A 23,169-nucleotide genomic window follows, 5' to 3' on the forward strand; every position below is an offset into this window, starting at 1 on the left:
TCTAAAAATAGTACAGCAGTGCTCGAAAAACCTTGCATGGATGCGGATCAACACCATATGTTTCCAGCATCTGGGCTTTATGCAGGAAATTTCGCTCCTGATGTTTCAGGAATCTGTCCACTGAGGGAGAGCAACAACACACAGAACATCTGTGTCAGTCCACCAAAAGCATAAAACATGCAACACAAAAGTCTTAAAAGGCCAAACAACTACTGAGAGAGGCACAAATAAAAACATTTCCAATCATGGGATACATTTATTTAGAGAGACTGAAAGAGGCAGACAGAGGTTATAGAGATCAAACATTTACATAAATATCAGATGAGGCAAAGAAAATATGTCATGATATACTTAAAAAGCAGTTATTGTTTTTACATTGAGGCTGTCTAATCAATGTGAGTCTTCACAGTGAAGCAGTGTGTTCACTTGATGGTGAAGAAAGAAGAAACCACTAGTGGGCAGCGGCGTCTCATGCTGTTTGTCATTCTGATCCTACTGCATCAAAGCTAAACTTTGTTGATGTCATTCTACCTCTATTGTGTCTCACTGTACATCATTAACACAGCTGGTTATTCACATTAGAAATGAAATGTAATTAAACACCTAGTTTAGCGCAAATAAGAATCTGTTGGACGGATCAACGTGTGAATGAAACACTTTAGCAGCCTAACTGCTGTCTGTGAGAGTAGTGTGTGTTTGTGTCGGTGTGTGTGTGTGTGTGTGTGTGTGTGTGTGGATGCATGGACTTGCTCTGTCTTATCACTTTCACTATTGTGCTCTGCTGCTGCTCCAGTCAAAGATCGGGCGAGGGCCCATCAATAATAACTATAATAAAGGGAAGTGAAGAGAGCGCTTTTCTCCGCTATTTGTTTAAAAAAAAGGCGACAATAACCTGTATGGCCAACTTAATACAGAAAAACGGTGTCTTACTACTGCACTTAATTACATAAATGTCTGGAAGTCTGGTGTTTGTTCAGCCTGTATAAGAGCAGGATCTGCAGGTAGAGATATTTAGTTTAATATTGTGGTTCTTACATCAGCACTGTCTTGTGTAGGTCTGCAATCCGGCGCTCCAGCTTCTCCGAATGTTTAGGGAAGAAATGGAATTTGGAGCTGTATCCGTCAGGATGCTTCCCAGGGTCGTAGTTACCAATCTCAGCTGGAGTGAGGATCAGAAAAAGTGAAACGTTAAAGATATTCACAAACATTTGGGGCAAATTAAAGTTAAAACCATGTCTACAGCTTTCAGCACGGTGCTGCTTTCGCAGGGTGAACAGAGATTATTTGTGTTCCTTCATGCCACACTGCACTCCCTCGGATGACCCTGATGCTGATTTCTCTCTGCAAGGAGGAGCTGACCATGCAGCCCATCTTTAATTCATTAGCCCCTCCTCCAGAGGACCTGCCTCTCCTCCTCTCCTCGTCCTCTCCTCTAACACTGCGCTTTCTGCGATGCTAGCTGTGCCACCACCACACCAAATCTGTATACGTGTGTGTGGCGGAAGGACCATAAGATGCCAGATAATCACTTCAAAGATTTCATAATTGAGCGTGGTTTCTTGTTTATTAAAAACTGTGCGAGTGACTAAACTAATTATCATACAAAGTATAGAATAGCCTTTCACTTTGCACAAGTTTTAAAGTCAATATCAGTATGAAAAATCACATCCAATGAGCGTGAAAAGCTACTACACTTCTTAAAGCGTAGACAATCTTATGTGTGCATAAAGAAAAACCCTGCAGGCGTATGCTTTGATGACCATTATGCTGTACATTCTCACTGCGCCACCTAATTCAGCTTCTTTTCACATGAGCATAGATTTGCTTGGCTAGCAGTATTTATCGGACTGGTGACCTACAGGGCAGGTCAAAACTGAGGTTGTGAACACGGTGCAAAGTGCCGAGTAGTGCAAGTCATTTCCATCTGTCACCCTCCATTACCTTGAAGGATGTGGGCAGCCAGCATGGCCGCGTCCGAGGTTTTACACAGGAGCCGACCATGATAGAGGTCTCTCTTGATTTGCAGGAAGACAAGATATCTAGAAAGGAAAGGACAAAAATCACGTCAGAAGGTCTGACAGGCTTGCTTATGAGAATACTAATGACATTCATAAATAACCCAAACTACTCGTCCAGTTACATTTAAAGACAGAGGAGCAGAAAAACAAACCTGATACATCTCTAAGGCTGGTAAATTCATGTTCCCTATGAGTGGTTAGAATATTTATTTTTGATTAAGCTGAAATGAGGGTTTTGTTTGGGGGAAAGGAGGATAGGAAGGCCCTGAGGGAGAAGCTGCTACAGTACTGACGCTGCTGCGCTTCTCTTAAAGCCTTCAGCCTAGTTTCAGACTCACCCAACCAACCAGCTCCTGAAGCATAACATTTACTCTCAGACAACATCTGAAGCAAAAATCATGTTGGTGATAATCAGAATTATTATCACTATTATTATAATTATAATATACTATTATTATTTTACAAACCCCCGAACCATGAACAGGAAATCAGACATTCCTCTCGTTGTTTTTAACAATCAGCCAGCAGACCTGCTTCTCTTTATCTAGGCCATTTCCACAAAGACTGTTAACGCTTTCTGTGGGGAGAGAGGGATTAAAAAGCTGCTTACATTTCCCACATTGTTCAATCTGCAACTGACCCTTTTGAAGGTCTGACAAGTACAATAAATGGGCCATTTAGTGCTAATGGCTGCTGATGTTTTGACTGCAGTACAAAACATTTGTACAATACAAACATTCACTCACAGACATAACACACCAGCAAAAGTTGTTTCCCCTTACAGATCTTACTGTACAGGGTCAGTTGAGCAAAATGATGTGCAATGTTTTTATTTATATGCATGTATGCCCTCTTTTTTTGAATTTTGTAGTTATCTTTTGAACTAACACTGGTACATTATCATTTTTATTAATGTGCAAAAATACAAAATTGCACCAATTATATTTCCCCTTCTTTCTTTTTTTCTTGTCATGTGATCTTCTCACAGGTGTAATTACTTTCCTGTGGTTTGCATACATGCTGCCATACACGGTCTGATGAGGGCTAAAGCCTGAACGCGACAGCAGTAAAATAATCATTTATTTAGCTCCTTTTTATTTTTTTACACACTGGAGTATCACATTCCTCCTAAACACACCTGGAAAGCATGTTAACAATATTGAATAGGCCTTTTTTCCCAGAGGACATAAAGTAGGAAAGTAGAAAAAGCACAGGTGTATATCAGTATCAGTTCTGTTGTGGTTTACTGGGACGCTTGAAAACAACGGAGCCATCACTAAAGTTATTAGTGACACCTGTGCTTTTCCTACTATGACTAATTCAAAATGTTTGCATAATTTATGAGAGAAACTGCTTATTTTTTGCAGTCTATAGATTTTTCATGTGGCATCAACGTGCTGTCCAAAAAGAATCCCTGCACAATGTGATGAGAGGGAGCACCCAGTGAACGACCCATGTATGTGATTGATTATCTACCCTCTCCCGCCCTCTGTGGTCTGCCCTCTACACTCTCATCATCATGTATCACCCCCCACCCCCCCACCACCTTCCTTTTCCCGTTTCACTCTGCATCAGCACTCTGCATGTGGTGCACATTTCATCTCATTACACAGAGGAGGCCATTCTCTCTCCATGTTGTCGGTGATGAATGTATCAGTACACTGGACATGCTGGATAGTCAGCAGTATCTGGAGGCAGTGTAAACGCAGGGCTCTTCTCACTTTTAATTTGTCACTTCCACCTTTCTGCTAATTCATCAGAAACCAATTTAGGAAGAATTACGATGGAGAGAAATGTGTGCATTTAAACAGGAAAAACTGGAGTGGTGTCGCAAAGTGTTCTACCTGTTATCTTTCGGACGGAGACTAAGCTACGAGTCATTTCTTCCACTTGCTTCACTCTTGAAAACTGTGTTCTGTGTAATATTTATCGTAATGTTTTAGACAGTGAAGTACTCAGGCGTTTTAATTATGAAGGCTTTTAAATAATGTTTAGAAAGAGTCATGTTTTCTCCGTGTAAAAGTTTTAGAGCACAGTCTGTACTCCAGGGAAATCTGAACAGCTGCTTTTCACAAGTTTGTCAAATGATGGCAGTGTTTCTTCCTAACTTTTAAAGTGACATGAAGGTAAGCTGGAGCAGTATAAGAGTCACATGTGAAAGCAACAACAGGAGGTCATACCGAGTGATTTCCTCCTTTAGAGAAGCGGGTTCAGGAGGGTAGAACTTGACTCTCAGACACATGGTGAATGGAGGCTGAGCTGGAGGAAAGAAAACACAAAGATATTCAAGCAACAGACAGGAATCCTATCATTGTAAGAGATCAAACAAGCAAGACTGCTTTAAGACTCACACACAGGCAGAGTTATCCCCATGAAGTACTTATCAGGGCAGTTGTTTGTCAGTCCTCTGCCATTTCCCTTTCTTGTGTGTTTATGTCCTTTACTTTTTAATTTATTATAGAGCTACCAACGTAGCATTGTTTATTGGTGGATGTTCATGTTACATTCTTGTGCATATGTATCATGTTGTGTATATTAGTTTTAGAATATATGATGTTTTCTTGATGAAAACTTATGTACAGCTTCTTTTTCTTTCTGTTGATCGATGTGAACCCCCCTGTCATATATAAATCCTAAAAATAAACTAAATTATAATACTAATTTCTTGATATAGATCAAACTTTATTCTCTATAAAATGTTGCAAATAATGATACTTCTCCATCAAAAGTTATAGAAGCTTTAAAATCCAAAAGAACCGACTTTACAATAATGAGAAAAGCAAGCAAGTATAAACATACTCATTACTATAAGTATTAACCGCAAAATGTACTTAAAGTATCAAAAGTAAAAGTACTTATTATGCAGAAAAGTTTCTCTTATGAGTGTTTTATTATTACACAGTCTATTATATCACAAGATTATTTTTACTGCTGCAATGACAGTATTTGTAAGAAGCATTTTATGTTGTAGTTGGTCAATTTATTCTTTAACAATGCAACACATTTAGTAAGCTCATCTGTGGTTTTGTGTGTAGTATCTTATTTTGCAAACTGAAGGGAGTAAAAAGTAAAATATTTTTCCCTCTAGAATGAAGTGAACAAAAGCATAAAGTAGCATAAAGTCGAAATACGCAAGTAAAGTACAAGTACCTCAAAATTGTACTGAAGCAAAGTGATTGAGCGAATTAGATACGTTCCATAACCAGCAAATGTTTGGCGTTTTCAATGGGTAAATGACAATCATCAGTGTTTCTGCTGTTTAATGTTCTGTTTCTAAATGAACTCCACAGTAAATGATATGGATCAAATATACATCAAGTCGTTCAACAACAGTGCAGACCTTGTGTTGAGGATGATGGATTTAATCATCCAGCATCCACAATTATAAACATAAACTCAAAGTACTTACATTTAATTTGCTTTGCAATTGATTTTGAACACTCCAGCCAGTGCTGCATTAGAGAGAAAAACAGATGAATGCAAATGATCACGTCACAAATAAATCCTGTCCGAGTAATCCACACATCAAATCATTCGGCTGACACGTTCAACATCAGCTGTCATGACGTTCAACTGACAGTTTTCTGGGGAAACCTGTTTGTGCCACGTAAGGTGTTATAATGGCACTGTTGGAGAAATATGCCATATGCCAAAGCTGCTTTGAATAGAAGAATTTGCAGGGTTTTCTGTGACGTGCGTAGGTCTCTTGAGACACTGTTAGAGCAGGAGGACTCATTAGACAACAGGTTTTCACTTAACAGTGAGCTCCGGCTGGTGGTGACAGTCACACAGGCTCTGTGTGTCTCAGCCAGATTAAGATTTTTCCTTCTCTCTGGGAGCATATTCTCTCTCCATCTTTCTCCCAGGTTGACTTCTTGCCAACCCCACCCACAGTAACAGCCACCAAAATAGTCCTGAGTGACGGCATGGGAAATGTAGCATCAGCAGGTCTTGGCTCTTGTCTGCAGGACTACAACATGATCTGTGAACATGTGAATACTTCATGAATCAGGCAGTGCTACTACATGCCTCACAGCAGAAGAGCCTGATGGAACAACCGTCTGTCTGAGAGGCGGCGTGAATAAAAGAAACGGAAGAACACAACTTTTCACTCTGGCACACTCACACAATGTGTCATTCTTCCAAATAAATCAAAGCCGATCAATTTTTAAAAGTACAGCCACACACAGGATTTTCATATGGACACAAAGCAACACTGTTAGGCAAAACGATAAATTAAGCACATAAGCATGCACCCAAAGAATGCCTGTCATGCTCACACAAACACAACGACTACACACTTACCCGCTGCTTGTCTGGATCCACATATCTGATGCCAAAATAGTCTTTCTCCAGCAAGTTGAGGTGGTGGCAGATGAGGTCTAACAGATACTGTCCCTTTGCATCCCGCTGTAATAGAAGAGAAGAAAAACTAAAGTTGAGCAAATATGCCCACAATAATAAATCACAAACATATTTGAACATGCGGCCAAGAAAAGATTCAACAAAAGAAAAATGTACTGTCCTGAGTACAAACATGAGAAATAATTCCTGCGAGCAGAATGTGCTTCAGATTTATTTAAAACCCTGCCAGAGATATCTCGGATTCATCCAATATTAATACACAGCCAGAGCTATCTGAAGTGTCTAGAATAAACCCCGTCCACAGCTAAAAGAGGAGCTCAAAGAGAGGATGGATTAAATATGCTGAAACCTCAATGGAGTGTTGCTAATACTCTGCATTCTGAACCTCATGAGGAGGCTTCCCTTAGAGACACCTGTGCGTATACTGCAGCACAGAGAGGAGGCTGGACGTCCTGCAATGTGTCCAGTAAATATCTGATACCCCTCTTCCTGTTCACAACAATGTATCTGCATAACATTGCTGAACATTCTGGCGCAAAGCAAAACATTTGGAAGTGATTTTCTTGTAGAGATTCAACAGTAGCACATAAAACATTGCGTAACATCCTATAGCATTCAATGTTTAGAAACTCTTCTGAAAAGATGGCAGGATAGAAACAAGTTAAATAATGCTCTCAATAATCATTAATAAATCATCGCTTCCCTTTGGAAGACTGGATGCAGATATAATTAGCATAATTACATTAATAGGGATGATTACAACTGGGCGCATCACTGCAGCAAGCCAGGTAGAGTATAAGTGACAGTTCTGTGACTAATCCAAAGCTGCGGAGGTGTCACAGTTCAAATCAGTGTCAGTCACGTTGAAGGGCTGGAATCAAGTCTGAATGTAAGACTGACAATGAAGCACGACAAACTATCAATCTGAAATAACTCGCAATACGCAAAACTGAAATGTTAAGCAAGTTCACCAGACTGGATATCATAAACTGATGTATTTTGGCAGGTTACATACCTCAAAAAAGTGTTAATTATAGCATTTTCTAGTAAATGTGATGAGGTTAGAAGGTGGGTGCGATTCATTGGTATCAGGAAAACGGCTAAAACTGAGGATGACTCCGGTGCTGTAAGTGTTACATCGCAGCCTTGTCTCAATGGTGGATTTCTTTATTTTTTTCACGAGCACTTTAATGGGTCAGCCAGCACAAATACATATAAATGGCCATGATTTGTCACACTGTTTATGGGCATTTTAGAGGCAACTACTAAAGCGACTTTTTATCTGATGTCATTTTTTAATGTAAGAGATTCCGCTTGTAAATTACGAACCCACCCGATTCTGTAGTTCCCCTTTGTTCTTTGAAGCATTTTAGCGTCTTTCAGCTCATTGTTTTGCCCTCAACTTTACTGTTTTGGTTTCATCAACCTTGTATCCCTCTGCACGAGGCAGCTGTTTTCAGCAAATCCCAGATAAACCCAATGTGCACTACCCACCCAAATAACAAGGAGACAAAGTTAGTGACTACCTGGGTATCAACAAATGCCTAAGCAGATTAATACTCATGTCTCTGATTCTTTTATCAGATATTTTCTGATCTAAATTGGAAAACTTTGCTAATTTTAAACTGTACTTCATTGAAATTCTCGTAAAGTTTTTTGTGTTACATACACGTGGAAAACTGCTCTGTAGAAAAACATGTTAATATTTATATTCCTAAAAAGCAATGTATTAACATTTTAAAAGTCAGTCATATTCATGACCATGATTAAATCACATGTTTGATGTCTGTCTGATGGGCACTTAAGTCTCGGCCATGATAATGGCTTATGAGGAGGTCAGCTAAGGTCAAGGTTGGGCAGTCACAGTGAGCCTCTCACTCCTCCTTCTCTCTCTCTCTCTCTCTCTCTCTCTCTGCTCGTTTGCCCTGTGACAGTAAGTAGAAGTGTCACTGGCAGCACTCTCCTCCATGTCATTACTCACGCTGCAGATAAAAGACACTTCATTAGGACAAAGGCCTGTCAATGCTGGGCTTATTGCGTAACCGTTGTGACCAAATGCCAATAGGATCTCCGCTACTGGAGGTAACTGACCTTTCTGTAGCGAGACCAAGGGGCTTCATGGATGCTCGCCGCTGTCACTTTGAGGCTGTTCCCTCATTGTTACATTACTAACCATTCTGACATGACTGCTAATTTACAGAGCCTCAATGAAATGAAGATTGAAGATTATTTCTCTGGGTTTTTTGTCTTTTCTTATAGTACAGAAGAGCTCAAAACACATTAATGCAGGTAGATGCGTTTTTGAAGGATCATAGCATACACACATAAAAAGGATATAAGTAAAAAAACACAGATTTGTGCAAACTACTATTTTAACAGAGATCTATTAATCCTTGTGTTTACATGCTCTTAAGTAATTTCAACTAGCTTTCCACAATAACCTAATTACTCAAAGAAATCCTCTAATCAAGGATTACACACAATTTAAACACTAGATTTATCCTGGAGAAAGACGATTTCAAGTACACACGTACAATAATCTAAATCAAGTTAAAGATATGCAGGTAGTATGCACTTAAAATACAAAAAGACACAATGAAAGCTAAACATATTTCAGTTTTTTAAAGTGCAAAGCATGTTTTCTCCTGTGGGTGTATCATTGAGCTGAGAACCCTGCTAGAGGGAGCAATTGAGAGTAACAAAGCCAACCACAAATTAAAAAACGGTCCTGTATGGCGAGGACACACTGAGTTAGAAAAGACATCTGCTCTTTTGTTGCAAGGAGAGAGCAAGTTTGTTAGTATTCAACAGCACTCCCACCAACCCCTTCTCCCCTCCCTTCTTGCTCCCCGGTGCCCTCTACCTCCATCCCTGCCCCACGCCGAATGCAGCTGCATTATTCCCCAGCTGGTCCCTCTAATTACAAGACTGAGGTGATTGCAGGAGAGAAAGGATGTTCTGAAATTTCAAATCAACACTAATGAACCTTTTCGTCGCCTAGATTGGCATCTCAAAATAGATCTACAGGAGCCTCGATCTATTGGTTTGACCGGAGTTTTAAATCAACCAGGTGATCAGGTGGGACCCTATTAACAACATCAAATCCTGCTGTGTTGTATTTGTTGAATCAATAGGCTCGAACCTTCTGTCACCTCCCGTCGAAAGAAAATGTAATAAATACACTGTGAGAAGTGTACAGGAACACGATAAATTCTGAGAATGCAAATGAGGATGGATTTGTTCTCTAAGAAATCACCTGTCACCAAATGTCCCTGTCGTACAGAAAAATATTGATATAGTAAATCTCTCTCCGAGAGCGCCACTGAATGATTTACTGCCTGATGTTGAGGCAACAGAGGGAAAAGGGCATTTATGAAAGACACATGATAATTAAAAAGATCTATCTGACGTGCCTCTAACTGAAAACAACAGTCCTGTGTAGTGGTTCTCTTACTTACTAAAGAGCCCCTAGTGAATAATGGGCACTTTCCTTTCAGATTAATCATTAAAATGGTATCCATGTCAACGCAGGAGCACAGACCATTAATAAAAGATTGTATCACCTTATAGTGAGAGGAGTGGGAAACATAATATCATTGACTGCGTGTGTGTGTAAGCAGTGTAATGCTAAATCTAATTGTACCTAGAACCCTGAGGTGATTTCTTTGGTTTCATAAGCAGATTTGTTTCTTTTGTCCCAGGAGACTGAGTGGGTGTCAGAGTGGTTCAGTGTCCTGACCGAGCTCCATGGAGTTCAAGTCATGACCCTGCCACTTCAGCTGGGACTGAACAATCAAGAAGAGAGGGAAAACACAGACGGGAAGTACAGCTAGATATGACACAAGGGGGAGTGAACTTTTCAAAATAAAACAGGAAACAGTAGTGCAAGACTGTGACAGGGAGCACACAAAGGCCAACAGATTCAACCACTTACAGTTTCTATGAAGCTCTCTTAGATGTAAAACCCAGTCCGTTTATGTGTGTGTTATTGTTTTATTAAAGTGCACACGTGAAGCTAGTAGTTATGACAGTGTTTAACTAGAGCACATCATTTCAGTCTATGTACATATCTACATTTGCAATTATTTTAGTAGTGAATCATGTACATTATTATGCTATTCTAAACCAACAGATTAACACAAGCGGTTGCAGTATTATAGGCAAAAATGACAGTGATTTCAAACACATTTCAGAAATCCAATGTTTGAAAAGAAAATGATTTATACCCCTTCAGAGTATTAGTTTGAAGCTGATAAGGACAGGGGAAGACTTCATCTGAAAAATCAATGGAGCTATTTGGATGTTACAGTAATGGCACACAAAGCAGGCTCGACTGATGCACACATTCAAGGCACATTGCTTTGTTAAAGTACCAAATTCCAACAGCCATTATTTTTGTGGCTAACACACCAGTTGATATCTTTTCAGACTCCACAAGCAGTATATATTCAACAATCAATGCCAAGAAATCTGGGTTTTAAAACACAACTAAAATCACGCAGTTGTGAAGAGAAGACTGCAACTGAACTGTATTCATGGGGTTTATTCTCAAACAGTCAACACATTACTATGAATACACTTCTCAAAATAATGCCAGTGGCTATTAGGGTGGAAACAAGAAATACACTGAAAGAGTTCTGCATCTTTAACATAATACGTCTTCTCTCATTAAGCCACAGTCAGCAAGCAATTATCACACTCATTAGCCGAGATGAACAATATAGGATTTCTGAGAGGAAATAACTACAGCAATCCACTGGTCAGTAGTAGTAAAATAAATTACAAGCTTTATCTGATATATGATTTGATTTACTGCTCCCAGATAGATATCTAAAAGAAATACTCCATAAAATGCAATTAGGCAAAATGGTGGAGAAAAAAAGGTGGAACCAACTGATCAGCATATGGTCGGACATTTGCCGTCATTGTAGTAGCTCAATGGCAGTTTTTAAATAGGGTTATTAACTTATATGTAACCCTGGGCGGTTTAAGGAGACACAGAACATGTAATGGAAAGTGACAGAATATATTAAGAGTGATTACGACACAATGTCAGAGTGATGCCTCGAGGAACAACACAGCATAAAGTGCAAAGACAAAGCATTTTAAGATGGAACTAATATTGACACTCAAAGTCACAAGCAAGTGTGCGTAGACTATACATAATATACATTTTCCAAGCCGTTCACTCATATAGGAAACGGGCTGATTTGATGGCATACACAGATATAATGTGATGCAGATGTAATGAGTCTTAGTGCAAGATAATGCCGTGAACCAGAGAAATATTTTGCAGCATGAGGCGAAAAGTGGGCCATCGAAACACGATGGGAATGTGTGAGGATTTACCCCATAAATGTGAGGAATCATGAAAAGTACAGCGAAAGAGCGCGATAAGGATAACTGCTTTTAAAGTTTCTGAATGGTAGATCTTTTGAATGGGGGAAATATGAGTTGGCATTTATGATTAAAGAGAAATTCCTGAGAGAGAAATGTTCTACTCAGCTAAATGCCAAGACAAGTCAAAATGTTCTTCATAATTGATATGTTTAGCTGTAACCCCGCTTGGCACTGTTATGGCATGGCGTTTTTAATAAATCAATGCCATTATGACCAATGTTATTGTTCATTTACACAAATATTAGCAGAGAAGAATGGTTTCAAAGAGGAGAGGCCAACTGTTATCATCTAGTCAAATTATACATGCTACAACGGTCGGCAGGAACATTTTGGGAGTGAGGTTTGTTAGTTACCTTATGTGATAAAAGGATTGGAACCACAATAATTGTTTGCGAATTTGGAGTTTTAGCTTTGTATACTAATGCGTTAGGATATAGGGATGTTAAGTAATTATAAAAGAGAAAATAGTCCAATTAAAAGTGATAATTAACTGTGTGATGAAGTCAGTTAAGGAAAAAGTGCAAAACACACACACGTTACATTAGTCAAGACAGCAGTTGGTCTCTTCGCTTGGGGGTTTTAAAACTGTTTGCAATTCAAGAAAGGTACCTTGTAATGGATATGCATATTCACTGAATAATCTTAAACATGCATAATGCAAAGCTTTTTGAGGCTAACCAGTTACAAAAGTTCACAATGACAATGCTAATGATGCTACTAAGCAGGTACAATATTAACCATGTTCATCATCGTTTTTGGCATGCTAACATTTGGTAATTAACACTGCACACAAAGTACAGGCTGGTGGGAATGCGATTGGCCAGGGGCCTACATGGCTCAGTAGGCCGGTGGAAAAACTAGGCTGAAGACTGGGCTGGAAGCCGGCGAAGCCACTCTGGAGGCTGGCGGACAGGCCGGGCTGGAGGCGGGCAGAACCGCTCAGGAGGCTGGGCTGGAGGCGGGTGGAGCTGCGCAGGAGGCCGGCGGAGACACTCAGGAGGCCGGCGGAAAGACCGGGCTGGAAGTCAGCGAAGTTGCTGGGGAGGCCGGGCTGGGGGCCGGAGGAGACGCTCAGGAGGTCGGGCTGAAGACCGGCGGTGCCGCTCTGGAGACCGGACTGGAGTCACTGGGGTCTCGACAGTCGGGGGGAACAACACAGGGATCTCAAGAGTGAGGGGGAGCATGGGGGTCTCGAGCATCAAGGGGAACATGGGGGTCTCACGAGGGAGGGGGAGCACGGGGGTCTCGAGCATCAAGGGAAACACAGGGGTTTCGAGAGTTAAGGGGAACACGGGAACTGGGGTCTCGAGGGTTGACGGAAATGTAGGGACTAGGGTCTCGAGGGGCCAGGAGAACGCAGGGACTGGGGTCTCGAGGGGCCAGGAGAACGCAGGGACTGGGGTCTCGAGGGGCCAGGAGAACGCAGGGACTGGGGTCTCGAGGGGCCAGAAGAACGCAGGGACTGGGGTCTCGATGGGCCAGGAGAACGCAGGGACTGGGGTCTCGAGGGGCCAGAAGAACGCAGGGACTGGGGTCTCGATGGGCCAGGAGAACGCAGGGACTGGGGTCTCGAGGGATCGGGTGAAAGCATGGAGTGGGGTCTCAAGAGGCTGCTGGGGAACAGCTGGGGAGGCGAGTGAGGAGCTGTTGCATCTGTGTTGTCAGGAGGTGTACTTCAGAGAAAACAGAGGCTTGGAACTCTGTTTGACGGCCTGCGAAGTCCTGGATTCCTCGACTGACTGATACCAGCTGATTCCCATGCTGCTGGATCATCACACCCCGGAGTGACAGGGCGTCCTGAAGCTTTTTGGAGTCGGCTGAGTCCATTCTGGCCAGTTCATTCTGTTACGACTCGGACACAGGGAAGGAAGACTCAATTGCACGACTCCAGACACAAGGGTAAAGTGTAGAATAAACCAAAACTTTACTTCCAAAAAACAACAAAATAACAACTCAAAACGCTCACAAGGAGGATATACAAATGTTTCTGAAAAGCACACTTCATGGAACACTGGTAGTTGCACATGATCTCACAAAGATATGACAAGACAAACTGGCACAAGACAAGGGGAGACAGGACAATTTATACAAGAGGTGAGTAGGAACAGGTGGAAACAATCAGGGGCGGGGCAGACGCTGACGATGGCGGGAAACCACACAAAGACAGGAACTAAACACAAGACATGACACAAGGGAGGTGAACTCTACAAAATAAAACAGGAACACAAATCCAGAGTCATGACATTCAGCCCACAAGTGATGGATTCCACTGCCTGCCTGGCTTTAATAGCTTCTCTGACATCTCTCAGCTGCACATACAGCTAAGCATTGTGGGTGCAACTGTATCAAAACATACTCACTGTAGGACCCTGTGCAGAGCTAGGTTTGAAATCAAGGATAACAGAAGAAATCATCCAGGCATTAGATTGTTCTTTTGTTGACCAGCTAAATATGTATTTAATACACACACACACTATATATATTTAGCAAGCTTGGAGTTGTTCCCCCTCTGTACAACAGTTAGGTTTTCTTACTAAAAAGTGTGACAAATACCCCCTAAAACAGAATGAGCAGCACAATTGGTGTCATGCTTGGGATTAGCATATAAACAATGCTTCATTTTTTTTGGCATTTGCACAGCTTTAGTGGTGACGCGCCAGTTTGGTCTCCCCCAGTGTAGTGAAAGGCTGTCGGGCAATGACTCAGTGTCGCTAATCCAGACTGTATCAGACCGTCAGACCTGACATTTATTCTCATGCAACGTTAACCTCTACATGAAAAAATAACTGGGCAGTTTTACAGCGTGCAGTATTACCATAACTACATCGAGGTTTAGCCCACAAGCATGACGGGTTGTACCAGACATGCAGATTCAAGTTGCTGTAAAAGACTCATTCACACGTTGAATAATGTCTGTTATTTATCAGTGTAATAGCCATAAGCACTGCACTATTAGATTTCTTGGCAGGGGCAGCTGTTAAAGCCTCGGAGATGGTTTTTTCATCCATTTCATAAATGATATTTAAGAACAAAGAACCCTAACAGTAACTATTCCCCAGCAGGTTCATTGTGAGAAGCTACTGTTAAAAACTGCACCACATGGTTTATTCATTGGTCTCAGGTTATAATATCCACAGTGTGTCTCAGCCCAGCGCTTTTTTTTATTTATTAAACAATTAGGCTAAAAGTTCACTGAGCTCTAGTCTCATCCTCTTTTCCAAAGCTAACCCCTGTCAGGGAGAGGCAGCTGGAGCTCACCCAGCAGTCTTCACCACTGGCTCTTTCTCTCCAGCCTGCCATCTCTAAAATATGCGTGGACACCCATCGGGCCTAATTGCTCCACTACCATGACACCTTCTGTTTGGCAAGATTATCAGTGATACTGTGCTGATAATGAGAAACCCCTTTCTGTGAAGGCGCACATTCACTGGTTTCATCTCACAATCCCCTCCTGACTCACACTGATGAACTCGGATTGCCTTCCCGTGTCAGAGCATTTCATCTGCAAATGTACCCCCCCCCCCCCATTTTTCACACTCAACAGTTTGCTTGCAAAAATTTCCTTTTTGCTACTTTAAGAATATCTTGACACTAACAAAACAGCTGGTTAAAGCATTGTGTGCTGCCCTAAATAAACTGCCTTTACATCTTTAATGAAAAGCAAGACTGCACTGAGATAGAGGGCAGAAAGAAAAAAGGCTTTCTGGGAAGATGAGGATTCACTGAGACATAGTTATCTTTTAACTGTCAAACTGTAATTTCCCTTCTGAATTCTTAGACTTTTTCTACCATTATTGAAGTGGGATCTTTCCCAGCCGCAGCCTCTCCTATTTTTGTAAAGTGGGCTGATTGAATGTGAAGTCACAGGAGAAAACATCAGTTGGGAATGGCCCTTTTGACATCTTTTCAATAGAATCACAGGTACATTTGAAAAGTATTTCAGAACAATTGTGTTTGTGTTGTGTTTGGATACCTGAAGAATAGTTTTTGCATTTCAGAATCAGTTGGGTTGCAGGGAAGAAGAACCCTCAGGGCTTCATCTATGGAGATTTTTGACCCTGAGATTCTCTCCTCCTCTGTCACATTAGGTTATTCCAACGAGAGACTACCTTGTCCAAAACAGTCAGCGCTTCTGAGAACCTAGAACCAGTGTTGAGCTGAGTGGAGATGACAGGCACATCACCTAGTCTAAGGGTGTTTAATAAATAGCTTCAGAAGAGCATAATGGAGTTAAGATGCGACGTGCTTATGTCTTGTTTCATTGCAGGTATGGGAATTTAGATAATGGGGAAATTATGAGGCAGAAATTCCTGAAGATATCTTTTGTTGCCTGAATGAGCTTTGGTGTTATTGTTTGCTCAGGAGGGAACACATCAAACAAAGCAAAAAGCTTGATTGACAGCAGATGCACGCTCTGCTTTCTTGTTGTCCTCAGTGTCTCATATATCTGCAGATCACGGTGCAATGAAAACAGTCTTTGTGTTTGGAGAGCCTCTTTCACTTCTGCTTAATTAAGAGCTTTTGAACACCTCTGACTCATTTATCTAAGTAAAGGCCATGCAATGGTCCTGGAGTGGAATTTTTATCTTTTTATATATCTCAGCAAATGCATGCATTCTCCAGCTTTGCTACTTTCGCTGCAGCAAAAAACATGCACACCAATAGTACTGTGCAGCGTATTGACCGATGGCTCTAGAAACTTAATTGTAAAACAAAGCACGCAGAGGCTCTATTATTTGACAAGGCAGTGTCATTAATTGCACATTTGCCAGCAGGACACAATGATAAGATTGCAGCTGCAATGTCAGATGCAGCATATTAAAGTGAGCAAGAAAAGACAAAGGGAGCAGAATCCTTTTGATTTAATTCAAACTTTTCTGTAATGAGTGGGCAGAAGCTTGATTTTTCTGCCTCTGCTGATGAAGTCACTTCCAGATGGAATAATGTTTGCTCTGCACACACACGTTTTTGAGAATAACTTAGCAGGGTGGACTTACTGACGTGGCTTCGCCGTCTTGCTCATTGATTTGCAACATTGTTTTTCAATAGAAATGACCGACCCCTAGTTACTGCTCATAACGTATTTTCGTCAAAGTTATCTGGTTTGACAAATATGTTTGTATCTCTTTGTTAGCTGGACACAATGTGAGCACACAAGGATGAGAACATTACAAGAAGTTATGCTATGGTTGTAGTTGGAGGGCACGTTTCTTAATAAAGATATTGATATTGTTTTTTACAATGACACACAACGCAGTTATGAAGTAGTGCTTCCTTGTAAACTGCATTCAGCTACCCCCTTACTGTAGTGATGCCTGAATATCACTCAGTGTGCCTTTAGTACTAATGATGACCTCTCACATGTGTTGTAGCTGCGTCCGACTCCAGCATGCCAGATGCACTTAGCATGCTATAAAGCAGACTCTGTTAAGGCCTCTGAAGTAAACCACTGCTGCTACAAAATGTAACAGCTACCAAAGTTGGTGGTCTAATTGACACACTCACTGTAATGTATATGTATCTGAAGATATAAGGTTTAAGAGCAGTACTTGCAGATGAGCTAGCTAATTGACTGGTGGAAAGATTTTGAGCTCCATTTTTCAAAGTTGGCACGCTTTGACTGTTTTAAAACACCTCATGCTGAGCAGAGGGGCCCCTCCGTGGTGCCACTTCACCCTCTCCATTGTCTCCAGAGCCCCAGGAAAGATCCTTTTCCAGTGGTGAATCCAGCCATAAAAATGGAGAAAGCTGTTTGGCCCTGGAGACTAGCTGCCTGTGCACACAGGCGTGAAAGGCCCACCACTGCCCCTGTGTGTCAACGCTCTAATGGAGGCCCAAGGGAGATGCAATCTTTTCAATAAATGATTTAGAGAAACGAGGTTTTCATTGAATGCAGTTAAATCCAGCAGAGGGTGTTCCTGTTCCTGCCCTTAAATGATGTACTAAATATTTGAAGAGAATATTGACTAAATTCAGTGGGAAGGAGCAGCTCAGCAACTACAGAGATGAGAACATTATTTTAGGGAGTACAAAGATGTTGAGCTCCATTGACTGTTTTAAAACACCTCACGCTGAATAAGCCTACTAAATTCTAATATTCCCCATAATAATTTTTAGCTCAAAACATTACTATTGTGTGTTACAGAGAAAACCTTTCAAATATATCTGCACTTGTATCTGCAAAACAATACAACCCGACATAATGCTATCTAGAGCTGCAAAGATGAATCAATTAATCGATAAGGCAGTCAACAAAAACAAAATTGGTAACAATTTGGATAATCACTTAATCATTAAAGATTTAAAGGCAACATATGTTTAAAGGATCACTGGTTCCATCTTCTCAAATGTGAATATTTGGTGGTTTTCTTCTCTTGATGTTGAATTTGGTCAGAGTTAACAAGCAATTTTATCATGTCACCATGGGCTCCTGGAAATTGCAATTGTTACTGTTTTTGACATTTATATTACAAACTATTAACCGATTAACTGAGAAAAAAACACTGCAAATGGTCAGTCATATAAAGTATGCAGGATTTGTAGCACATGGGGTAAAAACAAGAGGTCTATTAGTATCAGAGTTGCACTATGGTAAATAACCTTCAAAAGTCAGAATCTCTCATTAAAGCCAAGAACTGCAAGGCTCCACTGTAATGGGGAAAATTAGAAAATGATCGCATTGGTCACACACAATCGGATCGCCTACTGGGAAACAAAGGGCCATGTCTTTGAAAACTCCCAGAGGACACAGCAAGTCCTTGTACTGCAGGCGACAAAGCTATTAGGCCTCATTAAACCCACTGTCATGTCTAGTTTACAATCTTTAATATATTTAACATATTTTTAAAACAATTTATAAAGCATTTTAGTTTTTAGTTAAGTAAACACACATTTTATTTAAATTCCAAAATAGACCAAGTTTATTATTGCCTTAATTAAAAAAAAAGATTTAATAAAATCATGTTCAGAAAATGTGTAGACCGTTTTGTTTGATGTAATCTGATGTGATGTAATCTCTGGCAATTTTTCATGGCAGGCACTACACACTCCAAACTGTCCTGAGGAGGTTGCTGAGGAGTTGGACGGGGAAGCACAGCAGCTCTCTACATTTCTTTTCACCCTCTTATAGACACGATAGCGAGCAGAATCATTTCTTGACATTGTGTTATTTTTATTGATTATTTAGTGTGACAGCCGCGAAGAGTTTAACTATGAAAGCGAGGGCGGCTGCTGTCTGCGACACATTGTGCTGTACTTGGCAAATAGCGAGGCAGGACAAGCTAAAAAAGGGCGGTTGAGTTGTTGGCTGGGGATTTGGAGTGACAGCCTATTTGAGAGATTTACTGTAGTGTCACTTATGAGGCTTCAAGGAAGTAGTCTCCCGACTGCCTAATCCTTGCCACTGTTAGAGCTAAATTGAACACTGGAAATATTTTCTTTAAATCAATGTTTTAATGAGGACACATGTAAACTAAGTGACCATCCATCAAACACAATGTTAAAGTTATTTTGATTGTATAAAATAGTTTGTCTTTCTCCCATTTTTTAAGTAAAATAATTTAAAAAGGGCTGTGTTTCAACCGCCCCTGAAAAATGGTTTTGATTTTTCCAGGATTTGGACCCCACCACAGCACTGAGGCTGCTCTTGTTAATGCTTTTGAATGACATCCATTTAAAACACAGACAGTGGAAAAGTTTCAGTCTTGCTATTATTAGATCTCAGTTCTACATTCAACACATACGACCACAACATATTACTAAACAGACATGAAAACTGGTTTAGACTTTCTGGCACAGTACTAAACTGGTTTGAATCCTATTTGAAGGACAGGACCTACTTTGTGTTGCTTGGTAATAACACATCTGAGCATACAGAAATGAAGTGGAGTTACCCATGGCTCCATTCTTGGGCTTCTTCTGTTCAACATCTACAAGCTCCCTCTAGTGTATTGAACATCTTTTAGATATATTTGATATCAAAGTAAGTGCTTTGCTTAGAAATAGGCAAAGCGACCTGATACATAGCAAATGTATAATGTCATGTGTTGCAAAGAGAGACATGATGGGAGATGGCCAGCTGTGACAGATACAGTTTTTGTGTCGCATGCATGGAGCGGTTGACAGGAGTTTTCAATAAGCTGACATGGCTTCAGCTTGTTTAACTTTAAACTAAAAAGGCTCATGAATAGGAGCACAAACCCTGTGACAGTGGGCGCCTCTGCCGCTAACCTTGTCTGAGGTTAACCACGGGGAAAACGAAGAAGAGCATAACTTAATTGGTTTGCATGCTTAATTAAAAGCCAGTATTTTGAGAGCAATCTGATTCTACAGCTAATATAAATTAAACCTCTTAGGATGAATCTCCAGAAGTGGAGCAAAAAATAGAACTTTCAAAGGCAGCTGTGAGAAGTGTTTGAGCTGCCTTTCTGCTCCAGTCCCATGCAGCTTAGCTTGTTCTCATCAGGGGGGGACATGGTGCCAGCTTGTCTTATGGCCCCACAGGGACTGGAGGTTATAAACCTCTCATGGAATCATATAGGATCCAGCATCATCATCATGTGGCAAAGACAAAGCAGAGATTGTGTCTCTAAGCGTTCCAGCTGCTTTTTTTTTTTTAGCAGCGAACGACAAATTGCTGATCAGCAAGTGAGAGGAGCATATGTTAGTGAAGAGTGAAGCTCACTAACTGTATTTCAGCCTTTATTAGACACAGTCATTTCAAAACACACTTTGCCATGTGACGCCAGAATTTTCAAAACCCTCACTGACAATCTGAGTATATTCACAAAACCAACACAAACCCAGAGGGACAAACATGGCCTTTTCGCTCCCTGTTATTCATGCTGTGTGAAAATCGTACCCTTCCTAAGCTGATCAGACAGCAGTCGACATTGAAAGTGACAGGAGGGGAGCTGAGCACAAATCCGACAAAATACAGTAAAGTGTCATATTCTCGCTGCCTTCAATGGGCACACGATTGCATGCTCATAGCAGAGGGCTTAGCATAATTTTTGTGCACATCAGCCTAATCATTAGGCGTTCAAAAACATTTATACTTTTCTCAAAACAGAGCTGTGCTTCAAACACGTTTCTCATAGCAACGGTGGTATCCATGAGCAGCACTTCTTACAAGCCTCTCTTACCCAGGGCTTTACTCTTCAATGCATGCCCTTTGAATGAAGGTAGGCGACTTCTTGCAGAATGTACACAATGTAAAGATAGCACTCATTCTTCTTAAGTAACAGAGTCTCAAATTCATCTTCAGCTGTCTCCCACGCAGCTTACATAAGGTATTGATTTGAGTGTGCCAGACTTCAAATGGAAAAACAAGTGAGTAAGATACAACTCTAAATAGCTAAGTAAAAAATACATTAAAATCTTATCCAAGGAGATCACTTTGACTCAAAATATTGCTATCAAACTCCCTGTAAAATGACAGAAACAATCATTTGCCTGAAGCAAAAACAATGAGCTCCTCCCAAATATCAAAATATCAGGTTATGTGTTATTATCTGACACTTAAAAATGCCATGTTGAAACATTAGACCAAGACTTTGCAAGCACGCAGAGTAGGAAGAGAAGACAATCTCAGTGTTCGAATGGAGAAATTAATGTTATATCACTACGGAAATAAAGTTAGATCTTAAGTTTCAGTCATTCAGAAAAAACATATTTGGCTACTCAACCATAAAAAGTGACCGTTTCACATCATTACTCTGAAGAGTTGAACTTCTGTAACAATCATGTTGGCAGCAGACAATCTCTCAGTGCAGCTTCTGTCACACTTCAAGTACTGTCATGCTAGTCATCTTCTAGAGATACAGAATGTATTATTTGACATTTTGTAAAAAAAACTGAGCTCTTAGTGTGCCACGAGGTCAGGTTGTATATTTCACCTGATAATGCTCATTAGCCTGTATCAGGAAGACACACCAGAAATGATTCAGTAATCCATACAAGACAGAGCTCTTGTGAAAAATATTACTGCTTATGAAAGTAAAACCCTTAAAACGACCGCAGCGTTTGTAGAGGCCACTTGGCTGTACCGTCTCATTCTTCCGTGAGCATTCAAATCTAAGCTATCTAATTAAGAGAGCTCCATCTTTACAATTGAAAATGAGTGTCTTTACAAGAGCCTTCTACTTCACTGGGTAAAATGAGATATTTGCCCACAGTATTGTAATACCACAGTGGAAAAAGCACACGGTCAGGGTGACCGAAAAATGAAGAGCTCCTTGTATTCCCTTTGAATACTCAACTCCAACTAAGATGGTAGCAATAAGAAAAGGGTTCTCACAGAGAGAAAATTAATAGAATGGACATAACTATATAAAATAAGTTTTTTCTCATGCTTATGCTTGGGTCTCCAAGTTTCCCCACATCCAAAAAGATGATTAAGGGCTGAGATTGTCTAGCGTCAGCATAAAATGTTCTTGCAAAATACAAAGTATTATCATTCATTTATGGTCGGATCAGTCTTTCGTTAAGCCTTTCTAATGCTTTGATGGATGTATCAATTATCAGGGGACTGAATACAAAATATGTGCTGTGTTACATAAGTCTGGTTTTATGTTCTCTGGTCTGAAAGTTATGATTCTTTGCCAATGAACAGGGAGAGAGAAGGGACTGTTGAAAACCAACAAGTCAATACTGACAAATGCATCTTACTGAGCTATTGATTCAGATGAAGCAAATTCCTAATGATAAAGAGAGCGGGAGAGTTTGACACTACACAACCTGTCAGCGGAAAAAGGTTTAATGGAAGAGTTAAATATAAAGAGAAATATTATAATTCTTGATTTTCTTTTTATTTCCCTTCGTCTTTCTAATAAAAAATTATGCTCCTTCCACAAAGCTGGGATTTCCTTCATTCTACTGGAAAGAAAAGCTTCCATGATAAACGTGAAAATGTCTTGAGGGCTCAAAAGCTTTTTCATTTGGTAGGTCGAGGCTTCTTGAACACCCTGCCTACTACCGAGTGACTGAATGAGGCCAGTGGATTGATGCTGCAGGTAGAAAGAAACAGAAGTCCACTGACTGACGTGACACCACCCCAGAGGGCTGATGGGAGTACAGGTGCATGCTGGTCCAGACTTCCCAGTCCGGACTTAAAGTCAGTTAAACTAATGGCATTCTGGCCCTGCAGCATCCGAAAGCATCAAAAGGAAGGTGAATTCTGAAAAAGTAACTCAATATCAGCGAAACGCTTTCAGCTACTGTTCCACTTTCTCGCTAAGAGAATCCACAACATCGAAGGCTGTATAAATGTGATGGATACTACAATGCCAATATACAATATAAATAGATTTGTTTTCTAAAGGACATTTATAGTAGTGGAGGTCTGTAAATTGCATTCATTTCATTCAGGCAGAAGACTGTAACATGA

The 23,169-nt window shown here is 40.6% G+C and overlaps 1 protein-coding gene across 1 annotated transcript in view; it reads right to left on the bottom strand.

Annotated features, from left to right (window-relative positions):
• Window positions 1-23,169, bottom strand: part of frmd5a (FERM domain containing 5a) — a 57,248-nt gene that overhangs the window by 12,491 nt on the left and 21,588 nt on the right. The window contains 7 exon segments of the mRNA XM_029434864.1: window positions 32-97; window positions 99-120; window positions 1,036-1,159; window positions 1,942-2,039; window positions 4,199-4,277; window positions 5,428-5,470; window positions 6,324-6,428. Coding sequence (XP_029290724.1) covers window positions 32-97; window positions 99-120; window positions 1,036-1,159; window positions 1,942-2,039; window positions 4,199-4,277; window positions 5,428-5,470; window positions 6,324-6,428 — 537 coding nt within the window.

Source organism: Cottoperca gobio, chromosome 6 (assembly GCF_900634415.1).
Source record: "Cottoperca gobio chromosome 6, fCotGob3.1, whole genome shotgun sequence".
Classification (NCBI taxonomy): domain Eukaryota; kingdom Metazoa; phylum Chordata; class Actinopteri; order Perciformes; family Bovichtidae; genus Cottoperca; species Cottoperca gobio.